At 39.7% G+C, this 16,600-nt stretch overlaps 1 protein-coding gene across 1 annotated transcript in view; it reads right to left on the reverse strand.

Moving 5' to 3' along the window:
- Positions 1 to 16,600, reverse strand: part of LOC135073913 (kinesin-like protein KIF13B) — a 196,967-nt gene that overhangs the window by 51,310 nt on the left and 129,057 nt on the right. Inside the window, exons 6-11 of the mRNA XM_063968167.1 lie at positions 5,638 to 5,885; positions 3,822 to 3,969; positions 2,935 to 3,114; positions 2,483 to 2,582; positions 2,178 to 2,326; positions 1,493 to 1,730 (exon numbers count right to left, since the gene is read on the reverse strand). Coding sequence (XP_063824237.1) covers positions 1,493 to 1,730; positions 2,178 to 2,326; positions 2,483 to 2,582; positions 2,935 to 3,114; positions 3,822 to 3,969; positions 5,638 to 5,885 — 1,063 coding nt within the window. The remainder of the gene's footprint in view (positions 1 to 1,492; positions 1,731 to 2,177; positions 2,327 to 2,482; positions 2,583 to 2,934; positions 3,115 to 3,821; positions 3,970 to 5,637; positions 5,886 to 16,600) is intronic.

Raw genomic sequence — 16,600 nt, forward strand, 5'->3', positions numbered from 1 at the left:
TTTTTTGAACAGGCACACTTTTTTTGCTTGTTTCTAGTATTTGAAATAGAGTGTGTGTTAAAAAAAGATCTCCAGATTTTATAAACTAGCGTAAAATAATAATAATAAAAAAAATTGGTTATTTTCTCACCTTATAGGGCTTATACATTACATTTAAAGTTACAATTAGAATTAAACATACATATGAAGGAACAGAGAATGGTGTGACTGGAGCCTAATGTAGGGCAGCCCTGTATTGCAGGACTCCAGGTAAATGTTAATAAGATTTAGTGGATAATTAATGAAATTTCATGAAAAATTAATTAATGAATTTGAATTCGCGTAGCTCTTTTGTGGAATAATGGTGGAAAAGGATGTCCTGTTGAACATATCATCTACTATTGACACTTTCTGTCATTTTGGCTGAAGAAAACTCTAGGGCAGTTGACGCGGAAGAAGTGATGGTTCCCCCACAGAATCCTGTCAGCGTGACCTAGCAGGACTCTTGAGATCACGGGAACTCCGTTGACGAAGCAACGTGCGCCATTCAGCGGCTCCATGTGTAGGGCGCCGCCCTCGACCACTAGCTAGCAATAAACTCAACTTACTGGTAGTCTTGGGGCAGTTAACACGGAAGAAGTGGTGGTTCCCCCACAAGATCCTGTCAGCGTGGCCGAGCAGGACTCTTGAGATCACAGGCGCTCCATTGACGAAGCAGCGCGCGCCGTTCAGCGGCTCCATGTGTAGGGCGCCGCCCTCGACCACTAGCTAGCAATTAACTCAACTTACTGGTTGTCTTGGGGCAGTTGACGCGGAAGAAGTGGTGGTTCCCCCACAGAATCCTATCAGCGTGGCCGAGTAGGACTCGTGAGATCACGGGCGCTCCGTTGAAGAAGCAGCGAGCGCAATTATACGGCTCCATGTGTAGGGCGCCGCCCTCTACCACCAGCTATATTGTAACTCTACTTACTGGTGGTCTTAGGGCAGTTGACGCGGAAAAAGTGATGGTTCCCCCACAGAATCCTGTCAGCGTGGCCGAGCAGGACTCTTGAGATCACAGGCGCTCCGTTGACGAAGCAGCGTGCGCCATTCAGCGGCTCCATGTGTAGGGCGCCGCCCTCCACCACCAGCGACAGTATAGTTCAACTTACTGGTAGTCTTGGGGCAGTTGACACGGAAGAAGTGGTGGTTCCCCCACAGGATCCTGTCAGCGTGGCCGAGCAGGACTCGTGAGATCACTGGTGCTCCGTTGACGAAGCAGCGCGCGCCATTCAGCGGCTCCATGTGTAGGGCGCCGCCCTCTACCACCAGCGGCATTATAAAACAACTTACTTGTGGTCTTGGGACAGTTGACGCGGAAGAAGTGGTGGTTCCCCCACAGAATCCTGTCAGCGTGGCCGAGTAGGACTCGTGAGATCACGGGCGCTCCGTTGACGAAGCAGCGTGCGCCGTTCAGCGGCTCCATGTGTAGGGCGCCGCCCTCTACCACCAGCTATATTGTAACTCTACTTACTGGTGGTTTTAGGGCAGTTGACGCGGAAGAAGTGGTGGTTCCCCCACAGAATCCTGTCAGCGTGTCCGAGCAAGACTCGTGAGATCACGGGCGCTCCGTTGACGAAGCAGCGCGCGCCATTCAGAGGCTCCATGTGTAGGGCGCCGCCCTCCACCACCAATTGGCAGTGCTGTGGCTGGATGCCTAAGCCTGATAGCTGGATGTCGGCTGAACTGTCCGCGCCGACTAGGGTTCGATCCTGGAATGGATGGCCACGATTTTTAAAGGAAATTCAAACAAAAATGCCTGCTGGCCCATTCGTCTGAAATAAAAACTGGAAAACTTAGGCAGCTATCGAATACAAATATTAACATTGCTATGTTTCATGTGAGTTAGCTTTTGATTAAAACCCCACCCAAAGATTTTCCCATAAGTTTTAAGTTTTTATTAAGTTCGGTATAGATCGTTTCATCCACGAAGACGCGCCCCACCAATTTTTGGTCGAGGCGCGGGGTACGGAGAGTTTGATCCGAGCAATGCGAGCGTCATTATTGTAGTGTGCGTGTGCACTCATGGATAATTTAGCGTGTACCGATAACACTCAAACATTAGCTGAAGAATGGTGGGGCGCGACTTCGTGGATGACACGATTTATATTTAATTAAGAATACATATTGCTTTGATAGAAATCAGCATAAAATCTCACCTTTAGGTAGTATACAAGTAGTTCGTTGAGCGATGGATCCGCGTTGAGGTTGACGAGATAGTATTTATTCTTCTCTACTTTGATGCCGCTCGCTTGGACGCTAATGCCCATCTTTTCTAGGGCTTGTTGTCTTTCGCTTTGTATCCGACCTACAAACAAAAATTAAAAATTATTAAGTTATATTCAGTGAAGACAGAAGTAAGAAACATTGACTAAGGCACAAAATAGTCCCTGGGCGAACATTGCCTGGTAATGAATATGTATAAAGTCGGTATGAAGTGGTAATGTATGGGAATATTCCGTACCAGTTTCAACGAGTTTCTCCTCCCAGGTCCTGGACATCTCCTTCATCAGATGTTCACTTTGAGCCAACTGTTCGTGGACGTCTTCACCCACGGGGGAACCCTGAAACCATAAACGTTTTATTAATATTGAAGAATTCCTTTGAGATTCATTCTGTATTAATGACAACCAAATAAATAAATAGATTAAGTAAAAATAATAAGGATACTGATTGAGAAAAAAACAAAAGAGGAACGAAATGAGACAATGAAAAAAATAATAAAGTTTCGTTGTGGCCAGTTTGTCGCGCGCCAAGGAGTTCGGCCAACACAATTTTTTGTGGCTAGTATTTGATTGACATTGACAACTGTTTTTTTTTATTTAAAAACAAACACAAATCATAATCAGTGTGTTACATTATTTATCAGTTATGGCCAGTTCCTCGGTATGTAGCCTCGTTTCACCGCTTACATACCGTGGCATACTTGAGCATCTCCTTCAGAGCTTCGACTTCTTGCCGCAGCTCCCTGATGATCCTCGCGTTGGGGTCCTCGTTGACCACAGCGTGGTTAACGATTCGCTTCGCCCGGTCAGCGTAGCGAAGCGTCGATAGCGTCTCCTCGTAGTTGTCCGCCGCTGGCGATATGGTCGCCACCTGGGTAGAGGATTGGTGGTGTTATAGACTTGGTATAAGCGTTGCACCTAGCTATCGAGCGATTTTGATGATTTAAAAAACCTTTTGTACGTGTGTAAACATAGACATTCCACATGTGAAGTAAAATTTTGGACTTCTCTGCTCGAAAAAATAAAAAATCAAAAATCAAATCAAAATCAAAAGTATTTATTCAGTTTAGACCACAAGTGGCACTTATGAACGTCAAAATTATTATAGAAAGTAATAAAAAAGAAAAGTTAGCCCTTATGGGGCACGTTACATGTCTCCTTATCTTTTGGGCCCTACCAGCGCTTCGAGACAAACATATGGCAAGTGCTGGGTGATTAATTACGAATATGTAGCAGCATCAGCCCGCTACATTTATCTAACATTCGTGTAAGATACAATTCGCTTCGCTACGTCCTTTATTGTGTAGGTAACTCCTTAATCTGGCGCCTATATTACTTGGTCTCGGCGGGCTAGAATGTGGACCAAATGTATAAGACCTATGTTGAAATTATTCTTGAAATAATATTTCTTAGCGTATTCTAGGGACCAAAGTGAAACTATTTTTCTACTACTAACCGTCCTACCTATAGTTAAAGAGATGCCACACCATGCCGCTGCAACACTGCTACGTCAACGCTCGTGTGGCATCTCTCTAAAAATAGTTTTGACAGTAACGTAATTGTATCTGAATCACATACCATGACAGTCTTACTGTTCCCCCCAAGGTTGTCTTTCAGCAGCCACGTGAGCACAGAGTCTCTGTACGGCACGAACTTGTCCTTGTTGGGCTTGCCCGACGACTGGTCCGCCAGCTTGGAGATTACCAGGCCGAGGGTCGTGAGGGACCTGGGGAACGAGGTTATTATAAAAAAGTACGCTCCTTCTGGCACAGTCAGTTAAATAGGGAGGCAATTATTATCTAACAAGAAAATGGGCTGAACCTGTTTTGGACCAAAATAGACGAATATTTTATACCAAATAGATACTAATAAATCAGTAAGGGTTTCAGTCACGCGGATCGCCCGCGGCTGTAGTCCGCGCGCCTTGTACTTGTAAGCCCGCGGATGTATTGTAAATCAGCGCGGGTGGAACGCGCGGGCATTTTTCACTATGAAACAGTACAAGGAATCATCTAGCTCGTCTCCCGTACCATGCACCATCCGCCCAAGATAGGCTGGTTTCAGAGGCAAGCGTTCCCCGGCACGTCATGATAAGGTGTTGAGTGTATCTTACTTTTTAATAAAACTGTATCGTATTACACCTTCCCAATCTTTCACAAGCACACCACCTTATTGATTAAACAAACAAAGCTTTCTTTGCGTGAAAACCGACAGAATATAGTATAGAAAATCAATGGCTTGCGTGCCTACCTACCCTCATAGACTTGCCTGCACTCTAGCTTGAACACCTTATTTATGAATATTGCACGGACACAGCGAGTTTACAGCTTATATGAAGGATTTATGTGACGTTTTGAACCAGAAGTAAGCCAAGATCGTGCTGCCGTTTAAGTTGGCGTCGTGATTTGTTAGCAATAGTCACGCTATGGTTTAGAAACTAATTAGTAGAGCCAGCCCGACTACCGGCTTGCCGCAAAGCGGTGCAGAAGTCGACTGAAATATTTTTCGAATTTACTTGTTTCACACACGCCTACGATGTGGTTAAATAATGGTATAAGTATCAATAACAGAGCTCGAATACGAGCGGGAGGGAGAAGCAAACAGAATGTCGATTTTTTAATTTCCGTTGTACAAAGGCAGCCGTTGTATTGTAATTTGCATGTGTAGAGGCTTAGTAAAATTACTTAATAATTTATACTGGGATTCGGGTTGGTAACTTTAGTTAAAATGTATGAATACAACAATGGACTAAACTGAAATCGTTAAATTCTTTGTACCTTACTGTACTTGGTACATTTCGGGTTGATTTTAGTACACAGTACGGCATTGTATAATAGCTACATAGTATCAAGGTAGTGTCACTCTTCTAGCACCTATCTAGGCCACTTATTTTGAGTCATGGTCCTATGAGCTTGGCCATACTCTCGCTACTCACAGCGTCTGCGTGAGGACTTACTTGTTGATATTGGTGCCATCCTTCAGCCGGTCGCCCACCGCGCCGGTCTTGACAGCTCACTCTGATCCAGCTAAGTCCACCAGCGACAGCCTGGCGACTTTCTCGCCAGTGACACCAGTCACAGCGTCTGGGTGAGCACTTACTTGTTGATATTGGATCCTTCCTTCAGCCGGTCACCCACTGCACCGGTCTTGACAGCTCGCTCGGAGCCAGCCAGGTCTACCAGCGACAGCCTGGCGACTTTCTCGCACGTGACGCCAGTCGCAGCACCACACAGCTACTGCGTGAGCACTTACTTTTTGATATTGGAGCCTTCCTTCAGCCGGTCGCCCACCGCGCCCGTATTGACGGCTCGCTCGGAGCCAGCTAAGTCCACCAGCGACAGCCTAGCGACTTTCTCTTCAGGAACTTCGGTCGAGCATCTGCGTGAGAACTTACTTGTTGATATTAGATCCTTCCTTCAGCCGGTCGCCTACCGCGCCGGTCTTGACAGCTCGCTCGGAGCCAGCTAAGTCCACCAGCGACAGCCTGGCGACTTTCTCGCCAGTGACACCTGTCGCAGCATCACACAGCGTCTGTGTGAGGACCACGCTGAACACCGCGTGTGACCGGGATGACTCGCTGTTCATGTTTGTGGCAGCCACTGTCCGGGATTTGTTGCCTTCAGTCATTAGGTTGTCGATGTCCTGTGGACAATAATAATAGACAATTTAGATAAGTTATTTTAGGGAGAATAAGAATGCATAAAAGAATCGGATGGCATTATATCATGACATGAGGAACACGTTGCGTATAGAAATAAAATGTCTCTGTATTTTAATCGTAAAAGAAAGCTCGTGACTATTCCCACCTCTCGTTCCCACCGCTGCATCTCCTGTGTAGCCAGGATCTACAGCTTGACCGCCTCTAAAAACCCAACCAGTGAAGGTCAAGTTTGTCCCGGGAAAAAGTTAAACTGTCATTGGACCCGCAACGAAATTAATCAGAAGAACGCGAAAGCTCGTAAGATATGAAAGAATGTTAATTCAACCCCCATTAATGAATGAATAGATTATAGATACTTTATTGCACTCCACACAAAATCCAATCCAGTAAAGTTATATTAAATTGTAAAAAACATCAAAGGTTATCTAAATGACACATTTACCGCAATAAAGAAATTCTATTCTATTCTATTCTATTCTAAGGCAAACTCCAACTTTCACAAAGGACGTTAATGAGTTTGCAGCTGTGTACAAAACGTCCAAGAAAGCGCTAGCCTCCCTAGACATACTTCTAAAATGAACAAATATTTACACTTTCCTCGAAACGCTACTACAGCAACTCTACCTTTAGGTGAGGGATTATAAATACCAAGAAACTTCATGTAGCAACATTACGATAGCTTAATTCTAAGGGCTTAGACTTAGAGTAAACAGAGGGCCTACTACGAAACGTGATTTCCACATACTTCCGGGACGTAGGCTCAAGAAGGGCAGAGACGCATAGATCCGAACTAAACACAGTGTTTAGAGTAGTCCCCAGAACTTCATCCAATATTGTGACGACGTGCCCAAACTTGAGCTGTTCTCAACTTGCCCCGGGTCGCGGGTGCTCGCACCAACTTCCCTGAATCAAAATTAAATTCACCTTCATTCCATATTGCGAACTTTAGCTGCTAATACATTAAATTGTTTGCATTTTCATGGAGTGGTTAGACATTTTAATAGAATTAACAATACACACATACTCTTAACGTCAAAAATGCTCGAACCCGATGCTGCTAGTGTGGAAATCCGGTAATCGGGCACGGAAACTGCTAAGCCAGGCGGCTGCTAAAATGGTTTCAGCCCACAGTAAAAATACAATATGAAATTGAATTTTACTCCATTCTATCTGTACCTAACTTTTAGATATTTACTGAGCGCTCGTGCGAAATTGGTTAATAAAGTTCACTGTATCAATCGGCGAAACAGTAATATAACAAACGATACCGTAGCCCCCAGAGGTTCAGTACACAAATTATCGCTGGATGAATACGAAATTCGATTCGGAAAATATTCGCTTCATCTCTGTGTTTCGTTATTTTTTATTGGTCGGAAGGGCCGGGGTAAATTTAAATTAGACCTTTTTATACAGGCATAACCCCTCTCAATCAATTTGGATGCGAAGGATTTGGAACAATATTCTGGCAAATTTCCATAACAGGCTAACGCAGCGATTTCCGCGATCCGGGTGAAACGCGTGGCGAAAGAGGTTTTCGGCTACTTACGTTATGCCACCCTGGAGTAATGGAAGAGACTTGTAGGATTACGTGTCAAAGCAATTCTAAGATGACTTATTTAGGTGAACTTGCGTACTTTTATTCATGTGTATACTGAACAGCACACTTACTTAGGTACATACTTATTAAAACTACAAAAAGTATTTGACGTGCTGTTGTCTGTACCAAAAATTTTCATTTACAGTGCTTTAACAAGGGTCATATTCTCGAACACTTATATGTAGGTTAAAAGGCAAGTCTACTCCAATATTTATTATAATTATAATATGACTACTATTGTAAATAATGAGTTAACCAATTTAGTATACAAAAACCACGATACCCTACCTGCATACTAACCACCTTACCTTCAATATCTTAATACGAGAACGCACACAGCATACGAATTCTCCTTCCATTACCCATTCCGACCACGTAAAGAATTCATGTCATCGTGTAATACGGAAAAATAACGAGTTGACGTGGCGTTTTTCTTCATTAACCGAAAACTCGGTACGGCGCTGTCCCACATCTATTAATATTTGGAACAATACTTTAGCTGGAGCACGCTTTAAGCCACGAGGAAAACCGTGGCAAAATATTCAAGAAAACGCTCCAAAACAGGCATATACGCCAAACGGAACAGTAAAACCGCCACTCGAGAGTGATGCCATTTAAAATACGAATATGCAAACGGCATACAGAGAAACATGAGTTATTGAGAGCACAAACTCCTTTCTACCATCGAGGAACAGATTCGCGAAAACTCTTTTTCGTTTGGTCGTTCGTTTCAGCCAAATGACGTCCACTGCTGGACAAAGGCCTCTAAATTTCCATAACATAAATATTTTTCACTTGTTATTTGATCTTTCGAAGGCTAGACTTAATAAGCACTTACATACTTGGTAAGAAGGGTATAAACACTAACCTTACGTAGTGTGTAGAGAGTGGGAACCCTAAACTACATCAACACTTCACATCAAGTGTAATGGCCGGCTTATCTTATGACGTTGTAAAAGAAAATGTTAGCTACACAAGCTTCTTTGAGACTTGGAATAAGAATCAAAATCCTGAAGGTTTCTTTCTTCTTTTGAATTTTTCATAATAAATAATAATAATAATAAATAATAAATATCCTTAGACATTTTACACTGCGTTTCTAGTCCCAAACTAAGCAAAGCTTGTACTATGGGTACTAGACAACGGATGCTTGCTTTATTTGCATTCACAAATGACATGGAATAAACTTACTCCTTTTAAATGTATTTGTGTATACTGATATAGCTGTTCTCCTTTATGGTGTGTCAATTTCAGCTGAACAAAAGCAAAGAGCGGTTTTCAATTCCACGAAACATTGTTGTTTCGGTCGAGACGAAATGTGCTTTGAGAAAGCTTCCGTAAATAAAACAAAAGCTTGTTCTCGATATCTCAGAGCTTTATTGGGCGGAATTGAAAGATATCAGAACTACTTACACTGCTAATTACACAAGAACGGAGTAATACTGAAATACCAGATTTGTAGAAAAGATGCTCGCTTTCTGACCCGAATTCTTGGAAAGGTCAAGGGTGTTTGTTGAGCAAAAGGTAAATAAACCATAATAAGGATCGTAGATTGACTTACGTTAAACAATAATATACATTGTATGACGTATCACGTAACACAAGAAGCATGTCGAAAAGGTAATAAAATTATGATGAGTGAGTTTCTTATGCTGCAGGTTAGTGAGTTTCTTAGGCTAACAGGTTATTGCTGAGAAAAACTCAGCAATAACCTGTTTATTGTCCCGAAGCACTGGTAGGTCTAAAGTAATACCTACTAGGAAGTTTAAAAGCATACTTGCAAAAAAATAAATGACATTTATGCTAAGTACTGTATGTGTACTAACAAGTAGGTAGAAAAATCAATTCTGATAAACGTTTGCTTCAGAAATAACAGCAACAGCGTAATCGTCTTACTCGAAACTTCGGTTCCCCAAAATATCTAGATCGCATTAAGAGATTTGCTAGATCCACGATCAGGTTCAAGGCCCGAAGCCTTCCAGGCGAGGATTACCAGCGACCTTTGGTAATCTGCTGTTTTCACTTTGACCGTTTACGAACTGTGTAGAAGTTACAAATACAACCAGTTGGAAAAGCCTTTTATCGTTTCCGAGAATTTACTAATTTACTACAATTTTAATAAAATGTTACCAATAAATATATAAAATATTTTAATTGTGAAAGTTTGTGAAGATGAATGGATTGTAAGGATTTTTACCTATTATCCTTTCATGCAAACACTATCGAACGGATTTTAATGAACCTTTACAGTATGTTTATACATCAGAATAACGTAAAGGCAACAATTTATAACGACATTATAAATCTACGCTGGCGAAGCCGCAAAAGCAATACTTGCTTACATTATAATTCCAATTTTCTGTTGTCACTTAACGGTATCCATACCATTAAGTACCTTTAAGCAAAAGGAGTCTACATCATAAATAAATCGCTTAATTTAGTAAAGTAGGGAAATTACTGGAAGCGCTTCCAACTCATCCATTAACGTAACAAGATTAGCGGCTCGATAAACTGGAATCGACGGGCTCAATAAAACGAACGAGTGGCCGATGATTGATAAATTTATAACGCGTTCGTAGGCTACGGTAATGTAGGTAATTTGGAATTAAGATTAAAATGTATTATACGTAAGCGATGTTGTTTCGAAATACGCGAGTAAATTTATGTGAGCGAGTTGAGCGACGTAGTAATTTAGGAATAGAAACGTAATAATAATGTTACCTTAATATTTAAGTGATTTCCAGCTTTAGATTATTCATGTATTCGTCTGTGATAATGTCCCTTTTTGTCTGATTTAAACGTGTATATGGTTGCTATTGAATAGATTAATCACAAATATTAATCAAATCTTGAATGTAGAGTTGGAAGATTTTTCAAATATGTATATGTTACAGGAAATGTATGAATTCTAGGAATTGTATACTATTCCTAGGAAATGTTAGTTTTATACATTTCCTAATAAAATATTGGAATTCTATACAATTCCTAGGAATTGTATACAATGACGGATTTCATACATTTCCTGTAACATATACATAATTATGAAGCATCTTTGATGATATTATGAATTGACTTTAATATAACCACAATATTATGTAGTCAAAGTCTAAATAAATAAACTAACATAGCCCTTAGGCCTCTTAATATCCCAAGCTCGTAAGTCCCATTACATTGTTATTCCACAAAAACAATAAGGCACAGTAATCCGACAATCGAGGGTTACACATTAGTTTATCGGGCCATCAATATCCCTAAAATGACAGATCTAATCCTCCAAACCACCCTGTATATCGGTAACTGCAATAAATCACTACTATCCATCAGATAAGTGAAACGCCCGTCGCGTATCCCTATTTGCCCTTAGTTCACCAAACTGGTTCAAGTCATGATCCGAAGGGTTCGGAAAGATAACCTGATTATCATAAAAAGATTGTTGATCCACCCAATAGTTACAGAAATAGTTTGTGAACGTCTGAAAACTTTGGAAGTATCAATAAAAAGTAAAATGTTAAGCTAAGTAAGCTAAGTAATATTTTTTACTGAAATAGCGTGAGTACCTACTTATCACTGATTGTTAAGGAAGTCTATTTATAAATTAATAAACAAAAACACAGTCCAAAAAATAAATCATTATTTTTTTTGCCATTTTTGGCAATCAGCGGGTCTAAGATTGCTCATTTAGAGCACGTGTTCTGTCAGAATACAGCACGTTTTTTTGTTGGCCGGCACTTTTGATTTTGGACCAAAAATAAAATATATGAATCGTGGATGATGTCCTTTGAGAAATTATAGGTCTTTGTAGCTCCAACATAAATGGATTATTAAAACGAATTCACTTTTTTTTTTCATTAGTATGAGCAAAATGAGCATTACAACGTTTATTTCAGGGCATGGGCTGAAATAAACGTGTGTATTTGTGGTTTTAATTACGTACCGTACCTTTAACGTAAAGGGCGTCCCCATATAACCCACTTTTGATCTCGCCAAAGCTCACTAATGTATTCCCGTGCCCCTTGGGTCCCTGATTACCCAACCCAGCAGCATTTTGAACTACCAACTGTCCCTGGCAACCCAAGAATAAATTACCAGTTTTTTATTAACTTACTGGGCTTAACTTCGGATGGGAAAGTGTACCTACCTAAATAATAAAACTAAAATAAATAATAGATAACGCTACGCAATCGAAAATATCATAACTTCGCGGTTCCGTAAAACTTTTGTTTGTATATAGGATCACTTTTCGCTGGCTTTTCGTCAGACATTTTTTTCTTAGAAATACAATTCTTATTATTTTTCTTCTGTGCCGTTTCATGACGGAAAACCTCGAAAAACGCTATAAATAATTTCCAAAAGACAATGTCTTCATCTAAAAGACTTTATCAGGTTGTGTACCTACATAAAACAATCGATAAGCGTTGGAAGGTCTAATATTCCCAAAACATTGGACAAAATATTAAATATTTAGACCCGAAACTAATATTTTAATATTAATATCGTCTACGGTATGCTATGACGAGGAAACATTGCCTGAAGCTGGAAGTAACTTCAAATCCTGCCTGAAATCCAAGGCTGAATATATTGTGAAGCCTAAGCGAGTCATATGCGCAGGATATTAAATGTATAAAGGAGCGAAGATGTGCGAGCCTTGTAACTTTGAAAGCATAATGAGGGTAGGTGCAGAGGGTTTACTACTAAGCACTCTTAAGTGTACAGAAACGTCACACATAAGTCGTTATAAAGTCACATTTAATAGAACTACATAAGGTAGCACAACAATGTATACTTTCATGTAACATTGTCCGTATTTTGGGAACATCAGTATATCGTTATAACACCGTGCATGCACTGCAAATCTACTTTTCAGTGATATTAACAACGAATGTTAGCATATCAAAATAAACACTACATTATCATCCTATTCTGCCTAAACAAAAAAGATATAATTTGCTATACTACTGCAACGAAGTTTGTGTCAAGAATGGGCATTGACGCAGTAAATTGCTTACTCTACTAATACTTCGTTCATCAACTGTTCCATCGCACAGCAAAAGTTATGTTCTAAGCACTTTATTTACATAAATAAAAGACCCTGGATTGTGAACCCACTAATATCTACTTCCATTATATCTAACGTTTAGGTTTCAAAGCCCCGTGTCTACACCTAAAACGACATGATTTATGATTATTGAGGAAGAAACGAATATAAATGGCGTTGAGCAGTGTACACGGAAAACGTGAAATTTCCACCTTAATGGCTTTTGCGTTTAGTGGTTTGTATCTCTACCTTCCTTTGGCAGAAGTCATTATAAGATTCAAGATCCTTCCTCTTTCCTTCCGCAGCTTTACGTGCCTGCATTTTGATCTGAACGTAGAAAGTCTTTAAGTATTCGCGATCAGAAACAAAAAAGTCAATTCAACAAAATTGGGCCAGGGTTTTTAGCGGATAAGTAAATAAACAACAGACAATGTTACTTTCTTGCATTTCCCTACCTACCAGCCGATTATAGACTTTATGAACTTCCAATAATAATCCAAATATTTTTGGGAGAAGTAAATGTAAAATTAATAATACATAAAAATATCAAGACAATTCAAATTTTACTTTCGTAGTAACGAATTTTTGTTCTCTATCAAAAGTAGGCCAAAATTAATAAGAATAACAATGGGCATTCGGTTCCTATTGATATGCAAAATATCTTGTGCGTGTTCCGACAACAATAAACGCTAAATGAGTTGGATTTGGAGAGAATAACGGAATAGGCTTTAGATGGTTTTAGGCTGCGGCCCCCTATTGCAGTAGGCCAATGGCAAAAGGGCACGCAGGGGTTTCTAAATTGTAAAAGGCTTGTCTAAAACATCATTAAAGTCAGTCAGTTTTTATTCAGAACTTAGGCCTTTCCAGGGCTATTATTATACAGGCCCCAAATAATTTGCCCTACCATCACTTCGGGACAACATAATAATAATAATAAAATCATTTATTTGCAAGAACATGGTTAGATTGGTGTTAATTTAGTTAATTCCAGCATATTCTGTCGCATGCGACGTGCAAAAGTTTTTGTTCTTAAAGTTATGTTAATTATTATTGCTACATTTAGTCTTAGATTTTACATATTTTTACAACTCAAAATATGGGCTGGTGCTGAGAAGTGGCGGAAGAAACTCAGTCTCCTTTGCCAGCCTGTTTTTCAATCTAATACAGCAAATACTACATTAAAAAGAGATATAATAAGTGCGAGCTAGGCAGGTAAAGTCCACAGACTCAGGTTGCAGTCTTGCTTATGTTGTTAAACCAAAACCTAGTTCCCTGTATTTGTCACTTATCACAAAATCGTTTGTATTAATTTACATAAAACGTTATTTAACTACATTCAGATCAATATTTACAACAGCTGTAGCTACCAATTTCCTATAGAACCCTATATTAGCTTCAGCTCGATTCGCTTCGCTCCGCTCTCGGACAATGAGCGAGCGAGCGAGGGCCGGCCCGTCCAATTTGCAACATCGACTCTGACGTCTGGCCTGTGTTGGACGGTTTCAATGTCAGGTCGTTTGTGCTGACACGTTTGTGAATCAACTTTAGGTTAACTTAATAGGAATTGATATTATTCATCATTATTTCTTTCGTGTTATTTTATTATAATATTAATAATTATAATCATAATTAATTAGTGATCAGTCCGTATACCAGCCTAGCTAGCATGAGGAGTATAGGTCAGGTCCTCGATTTCGCATACGGAAAAATAAAATACATATCTTAGGTAAACTAGTCTTCTTGTAGTGGAGACTAAATTACCTGATGACGGTGAAATCTCTGGTAATGTAGACTCCAGTCTAAATTCTGAATGTATGCATGATTTTGCACAGAATATATTAGTTTTCAATTTGAGATTTTAATCTTTATCTTAGAACATCTACCTGTAATGAGTCAGATTTGTTTACTATTTAAATGGTATACCTCTCACTATCAGCATATTTTTAACTTTTAGGTAACTTTCACAGTGCCCTTATATGAATTCCCGTCATCACGTCCCACGTAGCTCGGAGTTTTACTGCGTGTTTCAGTGATATTGCGGATTCCACGGGACGCCTCGCAAAATGTTCACTAAACTTTAATGAAAATATGTGATGTCAACGGGAAAATTGTATATACAAACAGCTATTTTATGCTGCAGTGAAGGCTTGAGACTTGAATGTACTCGTAAGACTCGTAGACATATTTTTTTAGCTTCTAGTCTCTAGTTTTATTTTCTCTAGCTTAGCCAACGTAACAGTCGTTCAAGTGCCCATATCATACTAGTTTGCTACCACTACATAGTGATTGCGTTATTTTTCACTAACGCGTCCATGTGGAAAATCGAATTAAAAATAACTGACATTGTTAAAAAGGATTGTATAGGAACAACACAATAATTATCTTAACAAATGTACAAAAAACATTATCAAACTCATTTTCAGGAACAAAAAGTATAACTTTCGGAACAAGATACAAAATTAAAATAAACATCGCGTTTAAATATCCTAAACTCCAAAATTACAAAGGTCCCATTGACCCTCGAAGTTCACGAGATCGCGATACAGAATCCGGGGCAAATGAAGCATTTGGAAGCGAAAGGGGCTAAGTCGATGTGCCGACTGACAGCCGGGATAGCACCGTTAAGCCCGGGGCGGATCAGGTTACCACACAGTGAGATTTAAATGGACATGTTAGGATCAGTTACCATGAGTTTACGTTACTTTTGCTCGCTAGCGAGTGCGTCAAAAAATCTATGAAGATTTTAGTTCTTGAAAGTAGCCGCTAGGGGCGCTGTATAATCTGTCATACATTTTATGACATTTTTTTACACAGTCGCTAGCGAGCACACCTAACGTAAATAAACTCATGGTAAGTACACTGGAAGATAAAGTGTGGGCTGGGGACACTCGGTGGACCGATGATCTGGTAATGGTTGCGGGAAGCGCCTGGATGCGGGCAGCGCAGGGCTAGTTGTTGATATGAAAATCATAGAGAAGATATTTATCAAGCAGTTTAAAGAAATATGGCCGACTGTCGGTTGGAAAAGTTCAGATTCCGTAAACCTTTACGAAGATAAAATCATTCTAATGCTCAAATAGCTACAACAAATCTTCGATAGTGATACCATCAGCGTGCATAAGCTCGCTTAAAAGCATGGTAACCCTACCCGATCCGGTATAATGAAGCGGTCCGAACGGCCAATCTGCTCAAAAGTGCGATTTTATCCATCTTTGTTGGCATAGCCTTGTCATACTACAAGTAGATAAAGTAAAGTCTGCAATTAATTGAAGTATACGAGTATAAACTGGTTACCTACTTTTTTTTGTTAACCGCCGTAATAAACAGATATCCAGGATTGTATATGTCAACGTGAAATTGTGAACTCCGTCAGTTTATAATATAACGCGTGAGATTGTAAACTAACAGTGGGTTAGGTTAGGTTAGATTGTAATCTAACTACGTCAGTTTATAATCTGACTAAATTCACAATTTTTATACAACTAAATAGAATATGACACAGGTGCACAGGTAAACCTATAACCGAGTCTCTCAAGAATATTTTTTTTTAAATGGCGACGAACATAATATTGTGTTGGTTACGTGTTAATGATATCGCAAGACTAATCTACGTGTATAATCTAAATAAACACTCTGGATTAGAAACAAGAATACTGAATCTTCTTCTGTTGTTATTTCAAGTCTTTTCATAAATAATCTCAGCCATCGTCGGAGCGTTGTTTAGAATTGTTATTTTTAGACACTTCAGGACTTATCAGAGGGGCGAAAGTTCTCCTTTTCGCGCCGCTTAACAAACACTAATTGACTTTTCAGACGGCCACCTCACAAAAAATTGGTTATGAAAAATGAAATAAAAATTGGGAGAAAGTTTACTCAGAAATTGGAATTTGTTAGACAAGCAAATATTGGATTTTTTATTAAGAACGGTGAAGCACCGTTTGTGACTAGCAAATACCTACTAATTTCTAGTTAATATTGTTATAATGCAATTAATTTGGGGAGGCCTATGTTCAGCAGTGGACATCCTGTGATTGGAATAATGATTTTGATGATGATTATAATAA

Source organism: Ostrinia nubilalis, chromosome 1, assembly GCF_963855985.1.
Source record: "Ostrinia nubilalis chromosome 1, ilOstNubi1.1, whole genome shotgun sequence".
Lineage (NCBI taxonomy): Eukaryota > Metazoa > Arthropoda > Insecta > Lepidoptera > Crambidae > Ostrinia > Ostrinia nubilalis.